General features: G+C 32.5%; 1 protein-coding gene across 1 annotated transcript; it reads right to left on the bottom strand.

Moving 5' to 3' along the window:
- Positions 1-18,596: 18,596 nt before the first annotated feature.
- Positions 18,597-20,361, bottom strand: LOC122304772 (ethylene-responsive transcription factor TINY-like). The gene has a single exon (XM_043117037.1). The coding sequence runs from the start codon at positions 19,571-19,573 to the stop codon at positions 18,809-18,811; it is 765 nt and encodes a 254-aa protein (XP_042972971.1). The 5' UTR covers positions 19,574-20,361; the 3' UTR covers positions 18,597-18,808.
- Between the last annotated feature and the right edge of the window lie 3,717 nt (positions 20,362-24,078).

Below are 24,078 nucleotides of genomic sequence, written 5' to 3' on the forward strand. Positions count from 1 at the left end.
TCTCCTCCATTATAACTATAAACAATATTAGAGAAAGGAAAATTCTTCTTGTCATCCTCATACTTCACATATCATATTTATTTTAATTTTTTTTTATTTTTTCTATAATAAATATGTAGTGTGTGGATGATAAATAGAATAATTTAATTAATTTAATAAGAATAAAATAAAATAGAAAAATAAAAAAATAAAAAATAATATTTTAATATATAAAATGTGTGGTTTGGGATGATGTATAGCATTCCTCTTAGAGAAAAAGCCCATGTCATTTGCAGAGACAACTAACATTCAATAAGAGTACCTGGAATTCCCTTTGCTGAGCTAGAATTTTTATCTCAACCTTGTATGTTGTACTATGCAAGAGATTAGAGCATGGCATACATTAAAAAATAAGATACAAATTTACAGAAAAAGAAATAGAAAAAAATGTTATAAGTTGTAAGGCATCATATATTTTCAAATCCAACACTACTCTCTCACACATTTGAGGAAAAAAAAAATGAATAAAATATAAATCATTAGTGTGATTTACGAGAGAGAATGAAAATAGAATAGAGCCATAATTCAGTTAAAGAAGTAATTCATAGGATTAGATTTTATTAAAATAAAAGTCAGTCATTAACATAAACTGAACATGACGGGCGAAATGGTTTGGATATGCAGAGATCATGATGGCCTTGGAGAGAGGGAAAGTGAGAGAAATATATATATATATATATATATATATTGGAGGGAGAGAGAATGGAGAGAGAGAGAGAGAAAAGGATAGAGAGAGAGGAAAGAGACAGGGAGAGAGAGGGGGACCGAGGTTAATTAGGTTTCATTATGTGATTTTTATAAAGAAAGAGAGCGAGAGAGAGAGACTCACTAGCTAGGTGAGGCAACGATGGCGACGACATAGCAGTGGCACAGCGTGAGAAGGGGTGGTAGTACAAAGACTATCAAGATGAGATAGAAAGAAATAGAAGGACGGAAATTTGAAATTGTGACTTTTTGCAATAAAGTACTGTTAGCAACGATTTTTATTACAATGAATATGAAATCGCTGGAATAAGCCTTATTTCTTGTAGTGCGCATCACGCACCACATCACATGACTGACCATTGGCTTGATCTGCTCTTCTAAGTTTACCCATCATTCTACTAATTAACGGGTACGTGTACATGGCACACTACTTGTAAGTACAAAACTTTCATGCCCCAATGTTGTACAAATTTTGCCATGTACAAAAATTACGCACACGATCATAACAATCATTGTCGCCTTATGTAACTGGTCAACAATATCATCACGAACGCTATTGCTATGTAAAATTTTATCTATTGATCAGTATGAAATGGACGAACCTTATCATGAGTATATTTTTATAATTTCATTTATCATATTTTGTAAACATATATATAGGGATTCATAAAATTGTTGGTTACCCTTGTCAATATATCTTTTGTTGTAAGTAATTAATGAAACAGGTACGTACGTACCGTGAGGAGGAATTGAAGATGATCGATCAAGTACTACGTACTAGCGGGAGGCCAAAAGTTTTAGTGGCTGGCTCTTCCTCTAGAATGGTCACCACATTGAGGCAGCAATAATAAATTGGAAGCTCCATTTCAATCAAAACTGGGAGCTATAATTGAAAGATCCTTATCGTCGTTTATGCCACAAAAGAGGGTCCAGAATAGCTAGCTAGGGTTCAGTCATTTACATTAACAAAGACATATGCTAATGGAATGTACGTGCATGAGAGTAGTAGGGATGATAGGTATATATAGATACAGAAGTAATTAATTGCATGCATGCATCTCCCCAGAAATAGTACTGGTGCTGCAGCGCCCTCGCTCAGAGGCCGGCCTCCATGTACCATCAAAACCATCCCAACTACCCCTCCTAAGCGCCTATGTGTACATTATACAAACCACATACATAAAAAACGACATTTAATAATTTCATATATATATATATATATATAAATATAAATATCTTCATTCTTTTCAAAATAAACGAACCTTTTTGTTTTTACAAGTACTGCTGTGCTTTTAACAAATATTTATATTTTTTTTAGTGTTTTAATTCAGATTTCAAAATTTAGAGTAAATAAAATAAATACATAGAATGTGTTGCTATAAAACCTATCGAGTATTTATTGACGTTGGAAATTTTTTTAATAAATACTAAGAAATTCATTTTATATGTTTATCTCATTACAAGAAATTTAATTTTTAGGGATGAAATTTTGTCTAAGAAATTTAAAAGTACTTTTCTGAAACGAAATTTTTAATTTTGTCTCAAAACATGGAAAATTTTATAAATCCGTTCGAACTAAAACATAGTAGTTCGAACTAGAGATTCTGAGACGAATTAGGTTGTTTCCAAAAATCTATACCGTTCGAACTAATGAAATTTAATTCGAACAGAAAATTAATTAATTCGAATGCAATATTATTTGTTCGAATGAGTATTAACGTGTTCGAACGATATTATTTAATTGAAAAGATATATTGTTAAAATTGTATGAATAGATATTTTTTCTATTAATTTTTTATCATTTCCAAAGTAAATAAAAAGTTCTATATATTATATATTATGATTTACAATGAATTAAAATATTTAAAAATTCATAAATTAATTTTATGTAATTAATTTAAAAATATTTTAGTTAACTAAATATTAATTTAAAGATAGTGTCATTTTTTCAATTATCGTGAACACTAAGTATAATGAGAATAAAATATAATTAACAATAAAGAGGCTAGCAAACACTAAAAATAAAAACTATGCTGCATTAATTACATTTTAAAATGAGTTAGACGTTCTATACAACATAAAAAAGGTAAAAAAATTACTAACAATATTTATTTATTAGATAAATCAAAAACCTCCTGTAAAGTTTGCAAGCGTCCTTCTAGGTCCTTAAACTTCTCCATCATGGGCTGAATGAAGTCCCTCAATAAAATGTCGCGGTACTCCGCCAATATAGCTCGTACCTCATCCAGAGTAGCCCCAGCAGGGTGTCTCTCAATAGGGGCAGCACCAGTAAAAGCTGGATCAGTAGGCGGAGGCTGATCCTATAGGACTGCACGAGTCTTCGGCAAGTGACCCTTGCTCTTACTTTATCTGATCTTGTCAACGGGCCCCATCTGTGGCGACTTCCGCTCAGTCAAAGTCACTATAACCCCTAAATGGAGTAAGAGGTTAGATATCAAAAGCACAAATGGTAGACTACCTTCACCCGAATAACGTGACTATGTGTGAATGCGGAGGAAGAAATATAATGCCAGATCAATCAGCTCCCCTTGTGCTAACCGTAACAAAAATCTGGCCCGCTCAATCCTGAAATCAGTCTTGTGTTTTTTCAGATCAATGTTATACCTGACAATCAAATTAAGCATTCTGAAAAATGCTATACAGTCGGCTTGTCAGATCACTTTACTGCCATCATATGGAGGAGCCTCAAGGTCTCGCACTAGGTCACGAACCTGATCATCTGTGAGACCATCATCAGGTACCTCATCACCGCTCTCACTATCATCCGAGCTAGCATCCAGCTCTACAGTCTGTACATCCGGCGCTGGCGATGAGGATGTGACTGTTGTGTCCTCTCTAGATGGTGCAGTTGTTGCTCTCGTTATTGCTGCTGCAGGATAGGCACTGGGCTCTTGCCGTAAATCTAGAAACTCAGCAATAACGCGGGGAGAGAATATAATACTCATTCTCTGGACTACTAAGTTATAGCATAGAGCATCACCAGACTGCTCACCTATGGCACGGTAAAACTCACCGACCATCTCAGGATATGTTGTGCCCCTCTGTCGACAGATTGGGGTCCATCCACGATCGGTGATGATGTCATGTATGCTCCACCCCTCCCAAGTGAGGTCACGGAAGTCACCTAGAATGATCTCCTACTCAACTAGTATAGGCCTCACGGCCGGCTGAGAAGGAGCTGCGGAGGTACTTTCGACTGTCTGGGGTCTAGAACGTTTTCTTCCGCTGCTGCTTACCATTAGTATACTGTTGATGTATAAAATATATATGTGATCTAATTAAAGTGAATTAGAGGAATGATGATGTTGTGCTATCATGTTTGACAACTGCTTATTCGAAAGGCCTTTAATTCCATTCGAATGAATGAACATAAAATTAATTCGAATGACCTCAAATAACTCCATTCGAATAAAATTATATTCCATTCAAATGAACCTAAATTTAATTCGAATGGACTTGACTTTCATTCGAATGGAATTTATATTCATTCGAACGGACCTGAGACAAACAGACATGGCTGGGTCAACTCAGTCCCGAACCGACACATTCATTTTTTACAAGAAATCTAATATTTTAATCGGTAGAAATGATTTAGGAGTAAATCCTCATCATTTTTACCGATTAACGTTGTATCATTTGGCCCCAAAACAAAAAAATGGGGCCGGATTGATTCAAAATCCAACCCCCCCAAAACTAACCAAAAAACTAATAAAAATAAAACTCATTTAACCCATACCTCTTGTTCTAGGAGATTTGAGGAGTTGGTGGCAGCGTTGTGGTTGCTAACGGCGGAGGAATCAAAGAGTAAGTTCGAATGAGAGGAGACACGAAATGAATGGAGAAGAAACTGGTTCGCGGCTTAAATAACGTAATTTTGTTCGAATGGAAATATAATCAGTTCGAACTAAAAGGGTATAAGTTCGAATTAAAAGGTATAAGTTCGAATGAATTATATAATACTTCATAAAAATATATATATAAGTACAAGAGGTAAAACAATACGTTTTATATTAGTAATACTAGTATATAATACTAGTATTAGTACTAATAAAAAATTTCTCACTAGTATATATAATATATATTAGATAACTATATATAGATAGTATAGAGTTTTATACTAGTTACTTATATATATTGTAAGTAACTAGTATATATATATGTAATAGTATATATATTATGCATTAAATGAGTATAAAATAGTATTGTGTAAAGCATTGCATTATAAAGTAAATATAGTAAGTATATAGTAAAACATTGCATTAATTATAAGTATAAAAAACATATTTCTAATATATTTAGTTTGTATATTAATAATAAACCAAGTACTTGGACTATATTATAAAGTATTACAGTATTATTAGTTTTCATATTTTGATGCTATCTATACTTTAATTTCATTTAGTATTATACTATTAGTGATACTTAGTATTATACTTATAGTGATACTTAGTATTATACTTATAGTGATACTAACTATAAGTATAACACTATTAGTGATTGTAAATAAAATATTATACTATTTTAAATACTTAATATTATAGATTGATAAGAAACTTAGTATTATGATATTAGTGACACTTAGTATTATATAGTGTATATAATTTTTACATATACACATAATAATATTGAGTGTATTATGTGTATAGTTATATATTTATCTAATTATCTATTTGAATTAATATAATGTAAGTTCGAATAGAGATAATTCATATTCGAAAGAATTTTTTTTGTTTGGAAGGAAAATTCGCGCCAAATTATCAGTATATGCTGGAGAATATTCCTTTTTTTTGTTCGAGCTGGAAAAATATTAATTCGAACAGGAAAAAATTGTGGGAAAAATTAGCGGTTTTTGATTTTCGCGTTCGAACTTATAAAAATTTAACTCGAACGGAAATGCACATATTATTAATCCGATCCTTTCACTTTATTTTCACTTGGATTGAAGATTGAGAAAAGGAGAGAGAGCGTGGCAGAGGCTGTGAGAGAGTGTTGTGGAGAGAGAGAGCTTGAAAGCATTGAGAGAGAAGAGATTCTTGAGAGAGAAAGGAGAAGGACAAGAGGTAAGTTTTTTTTTTTTTGTATTTTTCATTCCAATTTTCATTTACAAATATCTTAATATTTGTTCCATTTATTTGTTGGAATAGAACAACAGTTTAATGTGTTTTATGTATATATAGGTATTGTGGATTGACTGAAATTTGAATTGCTAGTACAAGAGGTAAGTTTTATTAGTTTTCTAAGTTGTTTAATAATCATATTTAGGGATATTCATATAGTTTTCAATGTGTTGTATTGAAATATGACATCATGAATGTGAAAATTGTGTTTTGTGGTTCAGTTTTGTGCTCTGTTTCGTGACTGGTTTCTGGGTTGGTTTAATTCAAACGCTCTGAATACCGTTCGAATGTATTTTTATTTATTCGAACAGAATATAACTCGACCAGCGTTCCATTCGAACTTATAGAGTGTTTGTTCGAACAGTATCAATTAAATACTTATTATTTGCAGTGATAATTAAATAGCAGTTAATACTCCAAATATAATAATAAGATAGTTAATTAAAAAATTATAATTAAATATTTAAATATAAGTAAGTACTCAAGTATTAATTAAGATGATTAATACATAATGTATAATTAATTATATCTATGGTAGTGTTTAATTAAATAGCTTAATACTCCAAATATAATAATAAGATATTTAATTAAAAAGTTATAATTAAATATTTGAACATAAGTAAGTACTCAAGTATTAATTAAGATGATTAATACATAATGTATAATTAATTATATCTATGATAGTGTTTAATTAAATAGCTTAATACTCCAAATATAATAATAAGATATTTAATTAAAAAATTATAATTAAATATGTGAAGATATTTAAGTACTCAAGTATTAAGATGATTAATACATAATGTATAATTAATTATATCTAAGTACACTAATTAAATAGCTTAATACTCCAAATATAATAATAAGATATTTAATTAAAAAATTATAATTAAATATTTAAACATAAGTAAGTACTCAAGTATTAATTAAGATGATTAAAACATAATGTATAATTAATTATATCTATGATAGTGTTTAATTAAATAGCTTAATACTCCAAATATAATAATAAGATATTTAATTAAAAAATTATAATTAAATATGTGAATATATTTAAGTACTCAAGTATTAAGATGATTAATACATAATGTATAATTAATTATATCTAAGTACACTAATTAAATAGCTTAATACTCCAAATATAATAATAAGATATTTAATTAAAAAATTATAATTAAATATTTAAATATAAGTAAGTACTCAAGTATTAAATATTTCAAAATCTTTAATGGCCCATCATGTATACTTGTAATGTAATCTTCCCATGTATTTGTGATGTATGCTTGTTATGTTTACTATTGAGTGTTTGGATTTTGTAGTTATTTTATATGCAATTAAACCTTAGACCCGTTCGAGAGTTGTGACCAAATATTCTCTTAAAGAATATTTGGGTATAACTCTTGAATTGTCCAAAGTGGACAGTTTGTGATTCTATCATCTATATGGCATATATACTTAGTTAAAACTCCTGTGTTAGTCAATTTAAATTTTGGTTTAACATTTTTCTACATTCTTGAATGATAGTGTTTATCCCATGATTTGGGTTTTCTTTTATAGATGGATAAGAGTTGGATGTTATTGGGAGATAGACTTGGTCGAGACTATAAGCAATATGCACAAGGGGTGAAGTCTTTCTTAGAATTTGCTTGTGGGAATGTTGATAGTCGAGGATTTATAAGATGTCCATGCAAGAAGTGCAAAACCTTAGTTCATATAATATGACGACTGTGGAGGATCATTTATTCGTAAATAGAATTGATTCTAAATATTCACATTGGGTTTTACATGGAGAACCATTTCCCCAAGGAGTTAGATTTGGCAGTCATCTCAACCAAATGGATAAATGTAACGAGATCGACACAGAGGACATAAATATTAATATTTCTGATGATAGTTATGATAATGGAGAAGATATGATTGAAATGTTAGGAGATCTTGGCGCAGGCATATTTGGTGCCAGGGTTGGAGAAGAAACATCTACCCAATCATTTGAGGGAAATGAAGACTTTGAATCATTGTAGGAGGATGCACAACGAGAATTGTACGAAGGATGCATCCGTCATAGCAAGTTGTCATTTACTGTCAGGTTGCTCCATATAAAGTCTATTTGTTGTATTTCTGCAAAGGCTATCGATATGCTGCTTGAATTATTTAAAGAGGCTCTGCCAGAGGATAACGTAGTACCTTGAAATTTTTATAAAGTGAAGAAATTGAAGCGAGGGTTAGGATTTGATTATAATATCATCCATGCATGTAAGAATGATTGTGTTCTCTTCTGGAAGCAATATACAGAATGTGAATCATGTCCGGTGTGTTTTGAGTCAAGATGGGCATCAGATAAGCGTAATGTACCCCAGAAAGTGCTAAGACATTTTCCGCTTATTCCTCGACTTCAAAGATTATTTACTTCCCGGATGACTGCGAAAGATATGACTTGGCATCACACAGAAAGAGTTCAAAATGATCAATTTCTCACTCATCCTGCAGATTCCTTACAATGGAAGAAATTTGATGACGAGTATCCATGGTTTGCTGAAGAACCTCGCAATGTACGTCTTGGTTTAGCAACTGATGGCTTTAATCCATTTGGCAACATGAGCACTTCTCATAGCACTTGGCCTGTTATAGTAATGCCTTATAATTTGCTACCATGGAAGTGTATGAAGGATCCTTATTTTATGATGACTCTATTGATTCCAAGGCCAAAGTCACCAGGAAATGAAATAGATGTATATTTGCAACCAATGATGGAAGAGTTGAAAGAGTTGTGGGAACAGGGTGTCAATACATATGATGCGGCCGCTTCGCGTGAATTCAAAATGCATGCTACAGTACTTTGGACAATAAATGATTTTCAGCATACGGAAACTTGTCTAGGTGGAGCACAAAGGGAAAAATGGCTTATCCTATTTGTAACAAAGATACACAGCCTCAGTGGTTAATGAATGGCCAGAAATTATGTTTCATGGGACACTGTTGATATCTACCTCATTATCATAGATGGCGAAACAATAGGGTAATGTTTGATGGAACGGTTGATCGTAGGTCATCACCGCCAGAGTATTCTGGCAGTGATATTCTCACTCGTCCCAGACAACAGATTTGGAAAGAATGCAAGATGCCAAAAGAGGAAAAGACAAGCAGTAGAATTGAATTGGACCAAAAAAAGTATTTTTTTTGAGTTGTCATACTGGTCTACCTTAACACTGCATCACAATCTAGACGTAATGCACATTGAAAAAAATATATGTGAGAATATTTTGGGTACCCTGATGTCAATACAAGGAAAAACAAAAGATACAGTCAACTCTCGTAAAGATTTGAAAGAGTTGGGAATCAGATCAGAGTTGCATTTGCAAGATACTGAGTCATCAGCTTATATGCCCCTTGGATGGTATACACTTTCAAGTGATGAGAGAAAGAAATTCTGTGATTGGTTCATGACAATCAAATTACCCGATGGTTATGCTTCGAACATGTCAAGATGTGTCCAACCTCATGATTGGAAGATAACTGGTCTAAAAAGTCACGACTGCCATATATTTTTACAGCGATTGTTGCTAGTTGGTGTGCGCGGAAAGCTTATTCCAGATGTTCGTACAACTATCACAGAATTAGGGAAATTTTTCAGAAATATTTGCAGTAGAACGTTGAAAGTTGATGCCTTATTAAAAATGGAAGCTGACATTACATTGATATTGTGTAAATTGGAGAGTTTGTACCCACCTTCATTCTTTGATGTAATGATTCATTTGGCTGTGCATCTCCCTCGTGAGGCTTTAGTTGCTGGCTCCATTCAGTATAGATGGATGTATCCTATTGAATGGTTTTTGAAAAAATTTAAACGATCTGTGGAGAATAAGGCTCGTCCGGAAGGATCAATCGCAGAGTCATATATTCATAATGAGTGGCATACATTTTGTTCAATATATTTTCGTGGGATTGATACTAGATTTACGAGACTGGATCGAAATTATGAAGGTGGACAAATGGGAGTTTCGTCAGCATTTACCGTGTTTTCCCAGAAAGTACGTCCTATAGGTGCACAAGGGGGCTATGACCTATGTGGAGAAGAGTTTGAAAGAGCTCGATGGTATGTCTTAAATAATTGTGAAGAGATTGAACAGGTATTTGAGGTTCGTGATGATCATCTAATTTGGCAGTAGTATTAATTGCATTTCTAATAATATAGTACATATTGATATAAGTTAATAACTCACATTAACATATGCAGCGAACATATACAACTACTTCGCATGAATGGTGTGACTGACGTAGAAAAGACGCACGAAAAAGAATTTGCCTCATGGTTTGAACATACGGTATTATTCGAGAAAAAACTATGCTTGAAAGTATTTTAAACTTTATTTAATTTGTAGGTGTCATCATATTTATATATGATATTGATATAAGTAGAATAAAATTTATTTATGTAGGTTGCATCGAAATATAATGAACATTCAGGTGAAATCTCATCAAAAGTATATGCTTTGGCATGTGGTCTGTCTAAGCGGGTTATCCAATATTCAGGATGTTTGGTGCGTGGATATAGATTTCACACAGCAGACAGAGATCAACAATATAAGAAAACTCAAAATTGTGGGGTTGTTGTCGAAGGAAGCCATGGAGATGATAATATTATTTTTACGGAATTGTGGAAGATATCATAGCATTAAAGTATGTGGGGGGATATATGGTCTGATTATTTAAATGTAATTGGTGGGATGTCTAAAATCCTAGGTTGGGAGTGCGTAAGGATGAATATTTTGTAAGTGTCAATACATCTCGCAAATGGTATGAGGACGACCCATTTCTTCTCGCATGCCAAGCAAATCAAGTTTTTTATTTAGATGATCCGGAGTTCAGAAATCCATGGAAAATAGTCGAGAAATTTGCGCCAAGAAATATATATGATTATATTCCAGAGGCAGACAAACCACATGAAGAAGTTGATAGTCCAGACCATGAAGAAGCATATCAAGAAAATGAATTAGGCATCAATCTATTTGTTGATCTAAGCCATTATGACATGGTCCCATTGCGCAAAAAAAATGTTCAACCCGAAGTAATTGAAGGTGACATGTCGGAAAAACATGAATCAACTGAAGTGTCTACTGAGGATGAGAGCGATTGGTCCAGCAATACTGATACCGAATGATTTTCAAATAGATATTTGTGTAGGTAAAATTCTTATAAAAATATTTCATGTATTTTGTTCGAATAATAATTTATTATAATTTCAAACAGATATGCCTCCTAAACGCAAAAGAACACTTGAGCCATCCCCACCACTTAGCGAATCCTCGTGTGCTTCACCTGCCAACAATGGTGGGCCATCGTCACCAGAACCAGAACAATGTATTTTTTCACTGTATATATTTCAAATAAAATTAATTTAATTAAAATATATGCTTTAATTTTTGTATATATAGCTGTTGTAAACCAGCGCCAAGTTAGAGGCATTACGAAAGGTGTTTGCATAGAAAAAGTAAGGAAAGTGGGTAAGATTAAAGTTGATATATCTGATGATCACACCAGTGGCTCTGAGGATTCGGCAGCTTGGCTTACTTCTTATGTTGGTACACTTACTCGCACGTATGCACCAATGGCTACATCCTTCTGGGCTAAAGTTCCCCAAGATGTGAAAGACCACATCAAAAATCGTTGTCTGGTAATAAGTTACTTTGTATAACATTTTTATTTAAATGCGAATGTTTGAAATTATACTAATTGTTTATAATTCTTTGAAGGACGAGTTTGAACTAAATTTTGGTCGGCGGGAGGATTGACTAATGATTGAAGAACTAATGTCGAATGCATTCCGGAGGTACAAAGGTCGATGCCATGCACACTATCAGAAGTTCAGTACTACGATAGAGGCGCGTCAAAATCCATTCCAAGCAATGCTACCAAACGAATGGGAGAAAATTTGTGATCTGTTTGAAGATCCTGCTTATCAGGTAATTTCGCTGCTATCTTTTTTTTAATAATATATAATAGATGCATTAAATAAAAATTATAATACTTCTTTTTAGAAACGGAGTACAGTGAACAAAGAAAATAGATCAAATTTAACGATACACCATCACGCGGGTTCTCGATCTTTTCATCGCTTGTCAAAAAAAATGGTTAGTTCTTATTGTCTCCATTAAATCTTAATATATACACTTTTTTCATATAAATTATGATATTAATTTTCATTTTGCAACAAGAAGAAAATCCTACTGATTATGATCTGACCCAATTGTATGCTAAAGCACATAAAAATCGTGATGGTGTTTGGAACAATCCTGAGGCAGAGACAAATTATGTAAGTTTAAGTTTATTTAATTTTAATTGTCTAAATATATTTTTGTTACATATACTAATTTTAATGTTTTTCTTTTTCCAGGACAAGATGATATCTCTTAAAGACACTGTTGCGGATCCATCTGATGAATCATCTGTCAACAATGCTCAAATCTTTTCTCAAGTTCTTGGATCATGTTCTGGATATTTGAGGGGCTTAGGACGTTGCATGAAGCCATCCTCAACATCTTCATCATCTTCTAAAGCCAGATCGAATGACGACAAAACTAAAAAATTAGAGGAATCTGCACTTGAGATAGAACGATTGAGATCGAAGGAAAAAGAGTTGATGACCCGATTAGATCAAGCAGCAGATTTAGAAGCAAAATTAGAAGAGATGCTACAATTAAATAACCAAAAAATGTTTGAACAATTTCAATTAATGATGTCTCAAAACCCTATACCACCACTACCACCACAATCATAATTCATTTGTTTTTTTTTAATTGCCTTTAATATTTATGATGTTTGTAAACATTTGAACAATTGATGTATATAGATTACAATTTGATGTATAGATTACAATTTGTATTAGTATCAATTTCATTTTGTTTGATCAATGTCGTTTGCATGGTAAATTACCATTTATGCATACATTCGAACCAAAAAATTCACATTCGAACAAAAATATACCCATTCGAATTTACCGGGAAATACAATCCATGCGTTCGTTCGAATAATTAAATACTCATTCGAATAAATTCATTTCTAAAAGTCCATTCGAACAGAAGATTTCTGTAAATAGATTATTTGTTCGAACAGTTAATATTTTTCTTAGAACTAAAGTCACTTACGAACTTGGTCAGATATAGTTATTGGTTCGAATTAACACTTCATGTTGTTCGAACAAAAATATTTTCGTTCGAACTTGATTCTGAGATGACATTTTTTTGTCTCAAAAAATTTTTTTCGTTCGAACGGTTTCGATCGGTTCCGCCCAATTTCGTCCCTAAAAATACTTTTCAGAGACAAAAATCAAGTTTCATCTCCGAAAACTTTCTGAGACGGCATTTTTGAGACAAAATAGAGATGAAATTTTTTCGTCTCCCAAAACTTTTAGAGACGAAATTTTCATTTTTTGAGACAAAATTTATATCTCTTGTAGTGTCTCTCTCACTCATTTTATTATATATTCACATTCATGATGCACGCTTAGTGGTCAATCTTGAGCAGCATAGTAGCACTAGTACCCTTACAATATAGAACTTAATCGCATTATTAAAAGTAGTTATCATTTAAAAAAAAAAATTAGGCAGATCAACAACAATTAGCTGTGTTTGATTGCTGAGATCATCATTTCAGACTACTTCATTACTATTTACAAATAATAAATTATTATTAATTACAAATTATTCACTATTATTAATAAATTAATTTATTATTATTTATAAATGATTTAGATATTCATAATATCCAAATTTCGCATCCTAGTACATGAGTTCCAAGTCAAACCCTTTTCAATTTTCACATTAAAAAAAGGAAATTAATTAAGTATATGGCCATATATAAACAAATCATCGGAAGGATTAGGAGTTTTTGTTTAACCATTTTTTTAACTGAATATAATTATGATTCCCATGCATCCTAGTACTAAAGCAAGCGACTGGATTGGTACATTGGAGCGCGCGCATGCAACGTTCGCGATTTGCATGTGCCACTGAATTCCATTAAGATCGTCTATGAAAAAACTCGGTTGACCGGGAATCACGCACGATATGCACTTAAAAAAATATTATTTAAAAATAAAAACAAAAAGAAGTTTTATTGAAAGAATATGTTGTACTTTGACATGACCAAATAAAAAAAGATATTATATATACTCTATACATACCTACCACGAAATAATATATATTCACCAATCATAAGCCTATGTATTTAGTTCAACTACTCACCGTTCACTCTTGTTGCTAAAACAAAAAAGAAATAAACAAAACAAAACAAAAAAAAACCTATGTAGTGTTGAGAAATAAATGGTTGAGATTCTATGTATGAATGATTAATAAATATATTTGAAAATTTAAAAGTGAGACATTCGACACAACCTCAAGCCAAACATTAAAGTATTATTTATCATAAATGATTTAACCTATATTTTCGTATCAGCTTAAATTTTTAAGATATATTAATAGTGATTTCACATAATATTAGAGTAAAAATCTTAAATTTAAACACCGACACTTAAGATAAATAGAAATTATTAAATGTACATTTTTCTGTCCATTTAAACTTTTGAGGTAAGTGAAAAAATTATATATAATTGAGTACTAATGTTACATCTACAAAAGAATTATACAAAAACGATTCTACAAACTGACATAGTTTCATCTGATTCGTTAGATTTACTTTACAATAAAAATAATTTTATAATATAAAGAACCACATCAAGTCACTTCATGAGTTTGTGAGATTACTTTTATATAATTCTGTTGTGGCTAAAGTATTTTTCTATATAATTATAGGAGAGATATATAGACATACATGATGTGGATTCACCAATATTTAATTTTGTTGTCTATGAGAAGTTTTTTAATATAAATAAAATCATTTCCTCTTACAATTCCTTATGCTCTTAATATAAAAAAACATCTTTTCATCTTATTTTTATTTCATTCATCTCAACCCAATCGAATTTCTTTCTATCCACCCTTTTTTCTCCATTTTAAAATCCATTCTTTTCAATTCATTTCTCCTTCTAATTATCCATTCAGTGTTCACCTAATCCAAATTTTAATCTACAAAGACTGTCACCATTCTCATGACAAATTAAAGTGGAAAAATCAAGAAGAAAAGGTAATTTTGTTTTGCTCATTTTAGCTTTGGGCTGGCTAGAATACCCAACAAATAATTAGAGAGACTAATTAATGTAGCAAGATTTTCGGGGACTAGCTATTTCTTCATGGCTAGCTAGCTAAATTAGAGAGATCGATAAATATAAGGTACTGATGTAGCAAAAATTGTATTATTATTATTATTATTATTATTATTATTATTATTATTATTATTATTGTTGCTGTTGTTGTTGTTATTGTTATTATTATTATTGTTGTTGTTATTATTAATATTATTAAATTACTAGCCAAATGTGAATGCATGCTGCCAGACTCGATCGGCTCCAATTAACCATGCATGCCCGATGCTTAATTAGGTTGTGATTTCCAATCAATTCCTTCATAACCAAGGGTCAACTTTCAAATATTAAAGTACATGTGCATGTGTCATGACTTGATAATTACGACAAAAATTAACTTAACTAGGGACGCACGTACAACTCAGAATTAATTAATTTATTCTTATTAATTATTTCTATTACTATATAAAATGCCTCTTTTGATCTCCAAAGCATGCAGCTAGCTAGCAGTTTGTTGGTCAATTGCACCCCTCAATCCCATGTATTCATAACTAAAAAATTAATTTTATTGATACGTACTGCACATATAACCGGCCACCACTCATCATGCCATGATAAAAACATATATACATACATATATATATATATATATATATATATATATATTTATTTATATAATGTGGAGAATATTAGATCTATCACCCTATATAACTTTGATCGATATCTCTGGCTACCATATATATGAACATCATATAAAATTACCAGTTCTGATGAATCTGAATTATCATAATCCAAGATTTGAATTTTATGACAATATTTATGCTAATTCAATGCATGTTTTAGACCGTTAAAGTTTGGGAGATTTTGGTTAAATATGTATAATTAGTCATGATATAAATTCATGACTTATAACTTGAATTACTTCTATTAATTGGATATATATATATGAGACAGATAAAATTAGTAGGGAATCTTTATCATTGTCCTTCGAGTCTTATAACTTTTATAATGTATCTATAGTACTACTTTATATTCATTTTATATACCTATATATATTCTTGGAGCTCTATATACTCGTTTTAAGAAAAGTTGACAAATTTTAGAACTGGATGAGAAAATCTATTTTTTTTTAATAGTGAGCTCTATTTTTTTTAAAAAAAAAAAAGAATGCACGAACTTGTACACCTTAAAATTATATCTAACTAACATTACTCTGTTATTAGACTCGAGAAGAAACAAAACGAGGTATAATATATATGTTGACAGCCTTCTGATGAGAACATATCTCTGGAGCACAGAAAGAAGAAGGGTTCTCTTTTTTCTTTATTTGAAAGTCGGCCGCCATATAAGCTGGATTACTTTAAACTAATCTTAAATCTAGCTAGATTTAATCAAGGATTCGCAATTTCCAACCATATAAAATATTGGCATTTAATATACTTAGAATAGAATTGTAATTAACAAACAAAATGGGGTCCATGATGATCAATTCATGCATTGCCCTCACGTCTTACAGCATTTGATGGGGTCATGAAAGTTTGACTTGTAAATCTTCGTATAGAAAATATATATAATAATAATATCCTTAGCTGGGGGAACAATGAAAAGTTTCTCCTTGTAATGAAGTGCTCCACCAAACCCTAGAATCCTCAATAATTTTAGTGGGTTTAGAAGAAAGGATACAAGCAAAAAAAAGTAGTTTAGCCGCCTCCCACCCACCTTCCCCTTTAGTTTTTGTGAGCTAGACAGGAGCAACCAGCTAGGAAAATTTGTGACCTAGATGTGTGCGGAAATACTAGGAAAAACTGAAGGGGTTCACACTTTTCTGACAGCAGTTTTGAAACCCTAGTCTCGATGATGTAAATATATCTTCTTCTTTCTTTTTTTGATCTTCTTTTCTTTTCCTTTTTGTTTTAGTGTATTCTCTGGGGACCAAGGGGGGCCTATTTTTCCAAATACACGTACTGCGCATGCTGCTAATATAGATCGATCTGAAACGTTCGATCAAGAAAAAAAAAATTGTTAATTTTATCATTATTATTGGACTATCACATCGAATATGTATGGGTGGCATGCCTTTGATGAAGTGGAATCAGAATTAAAAGCCTTTCGAGGCAAATCTGGTTGGATGGCCAAGTAATTATTGGAGATTGGCCCAAAAATATCTCTCTCTTTTATACCCTACTCTTCTTTTGTCCTACTTTCTTTATTTTTTTTTTCCAGGGAAAAACTTCAGTTTTTTTTTTTTTTTTTTTCCCTTCTTTTTCCAAGTAAGTTTCTATTTGACACTTATGCAGACTTTTATTAAACAGTACGAGTGATAGATAGCTTTGAGTAAAAGCTTGTGCCTATAATTTGTCGAGATTTGTTACTCATCATTTCTATATTATATATTATATTTATTTTTATCTTTTATTTTATTTTTTTTTAAATTAATTAAATTTTTCTACTCATAATCCATACACCACATATTTTATATGAAAAAAAAAATAAAAAATTATTTATGAAGTGTAATATATAATATGAGAATGATGATGAGTAGAATTTCTTATAACTTGTGACTTCATATAATAGATATATATATATATATATATATATATATTTATATTGATATTGACTGGGTTTGAATGATGGACATCTTTGAAAGAAAAACAATATGCCCTATTAAATTTGTATTTACTGGATTTTGGAAACCCTAGTGTTTTGATGGGGCCAACGGTCCTATTGTTAGCTTACCCATCTTGCCCTGTAGAAGTATTTTTCTTATTTCTAAATAAACTCAGTCATGTTAAGCTATTAAGTGGAAATGCAATATTTCAGAAAAAGGCTTGGCTTAAATATCCCAGCATAGAACACTACTGACCATAATTTATATATCCAGATGATCTGTCTGGTCTCTAAATTCTACTTGATGAATAGTGTAAATAGTACTGAGGTATACATGTAAGGAGGGGAATATAAGGTGGTTGAAAAGCAGCTGTCAGTGGAGGCATGCAGTGCCCTCTAACAAATAAGAACACATCTTAATTACTTCTTCCATCTAATAACAACTTGGCCGATAGAAAATTATCTAATACGAATTTACAAGTCTGTCATATTGTGTTTGGAATTTCTTTTATGATTGAAGATCCTATAAACAGTATATTTACATACCTACTTGTATGTAACAATCCAACTTACATTGAGGAAATAGTTATCATAGTTTCTCATTGAGGAGAAAATCATCATAGTTTCTCAATTCCTTAGCTAGGCTCATATGCCTAATTCATTAGCAAGGTTCCAAAGAAATATATGCCTTAGCGGCATAAATTCTGTTGATTGACTGTCACTAAAAGAGCCTCTTAGCTTTATGATGAGACGGAGTAAAAATCTCAGAGAGAGAACTGTGATCCACATCTTTTAGGTCCTTCAGAGGAAAAAATGTCACCTAAGCTGTTTTTTGGTAAGAGTGCGATATGGACCTTTTGAAGGGGGAACACTGTACAAAAAAGCCATACAGCAAAAAAAGGAGAGAAAATGCATTGGTAAGAACTTGAGCAGCAAGAAACGTATTAGATTCTAGCCCTTCAAAAGCAAAATTGATGAAGGGGGTTACACATATATATGTAGAACTGACAAACAAAGGCAAAAAGAGAAGGATAAAAAAAGAAAAAGAAAAACTTTGACAGAAAAGAAGAGAAAAGACAAAGGGTAAAAATTGCATTGCCCACAGAATATGGTTGGTTTGGTTCATTTAATATTGCCACAATATAGGTTCGAAGCTACTTTGGATCACACCCTCTGCCTCTGTCATTGAGATGTGATCCCTAAAATACCCGATATCATCAATGCTGCTGTGACACCACGGCGGAGGATACAGCCATCCGTCCACCGAGTCTACATACACGAAATCGTTACTCAACTCGACCGACTCGAAACTCGTCCCCAGAGTCGGCAGCTCCACGATCTCGCTCAGCTCTTCTGGGGTTGACACGTCGCAAGAAGAAGACACTGTAGTCGCTGAGGAATATGGCGAGGACGACGGCGAGGGTGTTTTGGGTACCTCAAACTCCATGGAAGCTGCTTTGGCAGCAGCTGCTTGGACATCCCGGGGCGAGTTCGAAGAGGGCCGTGGAAGCGACCCGGAGAGTTCGGGGAAGTTGAGGATGGCCGAGTTGCCCTTGATGCTCAGCGCGGCCACGTCGTGGGCCCGGGCAGCCATTTCCGGGGTCGAGAAGGTACCGAGCCAGATCCGGTTCTTCTTCCGGGGCTCGCGGATTTCGGATACCCATTTGCCCCAGCTCCTCATTCGTACCCCTCTATAAACCGGGTGCTCGCTGCTGTCACGGGCTCGCTTCGGCTGTTTTGGGTCCGGGTCGGGCGAAACGGACTCCTTGGAACTCGGGTTCGGAGCCGATCCAGGTAAAGACCGGGACAAGCCAGATGAGAATGGTGAAGATGGAGAGGGGGACGACGAGTTGGCGCTTGACTCGATCTCCGAGTATGGCGGATCAGCCATTGCTGCTAAATGACTTGGGTGGAAAGCAATCTTGTGATTATAATTCTCAGAACGGAAAGATTTCTTACTATAAGTGGAAAGCCGCGTCTGAACTTCTCAGTAGATCACTACTGTGTAGCACAAAAGACACAAACAGAGAGAGAGAGATGTAGAGAGAGAATGGGTGTATGCATGAAGTAGGAAGAAGTTGGAGGATGAGAGAAGGAAAACGAGGAAGAATGAGAATGAGGAGGAAGTGAAGGAGGAAAGTGGGGTTTTATTAGGAGAGATGAGAGGAGGGAGGATATGAAGAATGAAAATGCAAGGTAAACGTGAGGCTTTTATTTCCAAAGTGATCACCCTTTTTTTCCCATCATCATGCTCATTTTGCCTTCATGCATATGCATGAATTCTCATTTATCATATCTATCTGTATTTAAAAAAGTTTTCTTTAAAATTGAGATCAAAGGAAAAAAAAAAAAAAAACATTTTCCAAACCCATCTATAAGTACGACAAATCTCAGTTAAAAGGTTTTGCCACGTTTTTTCAATAAAAGGGAGAGATTTTTTGAGGGGCAAGTAAGTAGAGGGAGAAAAAACTTGGAAGGTGAAAGAAAATGGTCAGTGTGGGGTATCTTAGGGTACAAGAGTTGCTCTAGAAATATATATTTTTGGCTGAAGTAAAGGGTAACACAAACACAGCCACAGGCTGGCAGAGTCGGCCCTGGGGACAAATAGGGATTTCCATTGAAGAATTAGAATGGTCTAAGGCTCTAAGCCTCTCTACTTGGGGTCCTCTTCCCCTTGCTGAACGTTGCTAATCTCGTACTACTTCCTGCTCATCCTCACCATCTCAATAAATCTTTCCATTTGTTTTCACCTCTCTTCTGTCCTTGTGTATAATGACAGTAATACTTCTCTTCTACTTCCTCTGTCCTCCCCTAACCCATTCACAATGACCCTCTTGTCCTCCCTCCCCCACATCATGTGCATTGGTACTGACTCTGTTTTGCATGCCAGTTTGAGGTTCTTCTTTTTAAGATCCAGTTTTCCTGTTCTTGGTTTCTGATATGGGTCTTGGTCTTCAAGTGTTTAATTAGGATTAGAAATTCTCCTCTTTCTTTGACTACGGAAGTTTTTTGTGGATATAAAACTACTTTAATAACTGAAACGATTAGGTACCCCGGTTTCATGGTTAATAACATGGGCTTTTAATTGTTTTGGTCCCAGCAAAAACTGGATTTCATTATCTGTCCGATCACAGGATACTGTTGATAGCTTTATACGGAACAATGTTACTCTCTATAGTTTGTATTGAATTTTATTATTATTATTATTATCATCAGTTATACAATTTTATGTGGATGTGATACATTTAAGTAGCTTCATTGATCAATCGCTAAATTAAAAGTACGTGACATATCAATCTATATAATTAATTTGATGATATGTTAGATTCAATTTTTAGAACGAGAGTAAATAAAAGGATTGGTAACATCATAGGCATGGAAACTAAGTAGTACATGTTTTGTTGTCTTCAAAAACGATAAATTTGAATATGACATATATAATTGTAAGAAATTTTTGGCTTGATCACGATTGGATTGGGCTCCATTATATTGCTGGTTCGGGCCTGCAACAGTTTCTTCGCCCGATCTCGGCTTTTTGCTGGCTTTGTCTCGGATTCTTGGCGTTTGATAAGAGCAATAAAATCAATGGTTGTTAGATTGTCTGAGTACATCCGTACTGTGTAGTCCTGATTAGTACCGGGCCATGCCATATGCATATGAATATGCAGCAGTTTACTTCAGTACCATGGTTAACTCTACATTTGATGTTGTAGCTAAGGCTGGCCGATTATGATTATACGTAGTCGTCGTGTCGGATTTTGACTATTTATTTCTTGTTGTATTTGAATTAGAATTGTAAGTATCATTTCTCATGTAATATATAAATTTTACTGTTTTGTTTTTACCACCAATCATATGTCAATCTTACTTATGGATTACCTTTTCTGTGTCCTTTCTTATCAGTACAGACAAGCTTGTCCAAATGCTAATTCATGGGCCACCTCCTTTGTACCACCACTCCACTTTCCAAGCATACGACATAGGCTAATTGTTCTCCTTCCTTCCAAGAATGTCTTCTTTATGTCGAAAGGAAAAAAATAAATTTTTTTTTGAATTGTCCCTATTGATCATTGCTTTTTTTTTAAAAAAAAAATAGAAATTATTGATTTATAAAAAAAAAAACTTATAAATTAATGTGACTATATATATATTATATTTTTTTCTATTATAAAATAAATTTACATTTACAGCAACCTAAATCAATTTGTAAATTTATATTTTTTAAGATTCTTTTGAAGAATCTTTTTTTTTTTAAATAAGAAAAAAATATTTCAAAGCAAATGGTATAAAAATAAAGGTCGAACAATGGACAATAGAATCACCTAAGTTTATTAGACCCAAAAAGCCCTACATTAATTAACATACGAATAATGTTACTCTTATATTTATTTTATTATTGCTTTACTATCTAGTTTTTTTTTTCTTTTTTCTATTTGAATCTGGGTTAAAAATCCTAAGATAACATTTTTGTATAATCTAGAAGAAATTAAATTTAATCAACTAATATAATAGCGTGATTTAATTAAAAATAAATTTAATTTTATAAAAATTGACTCAAAGACCAAGAGAGCCATGTTCTGAGATTTTTAATCCAAATTCAAAGAGCAAAGTGAAAGAAAAAAACTGAGTATAAAACAGTAATAAAAGCTGCTACTTTCAATAAACTATATATGGATCGAGTACTCTTCCTCTGTCTCCTCTTGAAGAAAAGGTAAACATTAATGGTCTAGTAGCCATCCATCTACTTTGGCATACTCAACATGCAACGACCAAGTACTGTAATGACCATGATCACTTTCCTTAGCTTGGATTCAATTCAAACAAGGAAATTAATGGCTCGCAAGTCATTCAACGTGCAGATCATATGTATTATTCTCAATATGAGATTATATTTTTAATTATGATCATGCTTCGAGAAGGTCCTTCTATCATCGATCGGTTGATTCTTGCGAGCATGAAAGCAAATCAAGGAAAGAAAATTGATAGCGTTGAAGCTCTTTAGTAGCTAGCAAACCATGATTCCATGAAAATTTGTCAAAACTCAAGTTAACAAAACCTCTCTCTCTCTTTCTCTCTCCCTCTCTCTGGTTTTTTCTATTTTATGAGATGTTAGAAATTTGTTCATCCATGTACAATATCATGAAGATTATTGTACGTGCATAAACGTCAAAAGACCCTTCCCATGCATGCAGAGAGTACTCATGCAAAATCTGCTAGCTAGCTGCTAGGTGTCGAAATTTGTGGCCTTGTAATTTGTTGTAGAGTTCTTCTACAACAAAAGGTACTTCTGTTGTAATTGAGTAAGTTCTTCTACATTTACAGAAAAATTCACTCGAAAAGTGTACTAAACGGTATATTCCTTTTTTCTTTTCTTTTTTATGTTTTTTTTAATCATTATAAATATTTAAAAAAATAAAAAAATCACAATATTATTTAAAAACATTTTCTTAATCATAAAGTCAAAAACAAAAAAAAAAAAACAAAAATCGAGAGATTCATTTGAGACACATTCGGGTCAAATAGTATTTCTGTTGTAATTTTGGTGAACTTCTTACTATTGGGGCCTCCCCCGATCGAGGAGTTGGAACTTGAACTCACCCTTACAAGATTTAATCATGGAATATTAATTTTGGGAAATGGTATAATTAAAAAGAACTGCAGCATTTTGCTCGTGTACAATGAATGTGAGCTAAAGCTAGTATGGTACCTGGGCAGGCACGTACGTGCAGAGATCGAGCATCTTAGAATTTTCTCATTCATGCAAAACGTGGACATGCATCTACTGGCGCTAAACTAATTTGATTATGAGGCTAAAGAAATGTTAGGTAGACCGATAGATGCTTATATATTATATATATATATATATATATATATATATATTGTATTTTTTCTTAACTGTTAAGAAATATTTTTATTAATGTTTAAAATAAAATATATATATATATATATTTAATAATAATCGATCAATTCTATCAATAGACATTCGGTCTCGTAGAACTGGCCATGTGGGTATCATGTGGAGCCGTGCTAGCTAGCTACATGTATGGATCCAAAACTTGACAAATACTTATAAGCAAAACTAAAAATCAAAACATATATATACTACAAAAAAAAAAAAAAGTTTTTGTATCATTTTAATTTATTGTAAAAAATACAAAACGTATCGCTTACAAATAATCGCAACCATTTTATATTTTTTTACAATGAATTTAAGTGACATAAAAAATAATTTTTATTGTTATATATATATATATATATAATCCCAGTGTTTGGGTCCTTGCCTCGAGCATTTTTCATAGTTTTAAATGTTTTTTTCTCTTTAACTTGAATATGATCTTATATTATTAATATGATTTTTTAAAAATAATAAACTTATAACTATTTTATAATGGTCGG

Source organism: Carya illinoinensis, chromosome 3, assembly GCF_018687715.1.
Source record: "Carya illinoinensis cultivar Pawnee chromosome 3, C.illinoinensisPawnee_v1, whole genome shotgun sequence".
NCBI classification, from domain to species: Eukaryota; Viridiplantae; Streptophyta; class Magnoliopsida; order Fagales; family Juglandaceae; genus Carya; species Carya illinoinensis.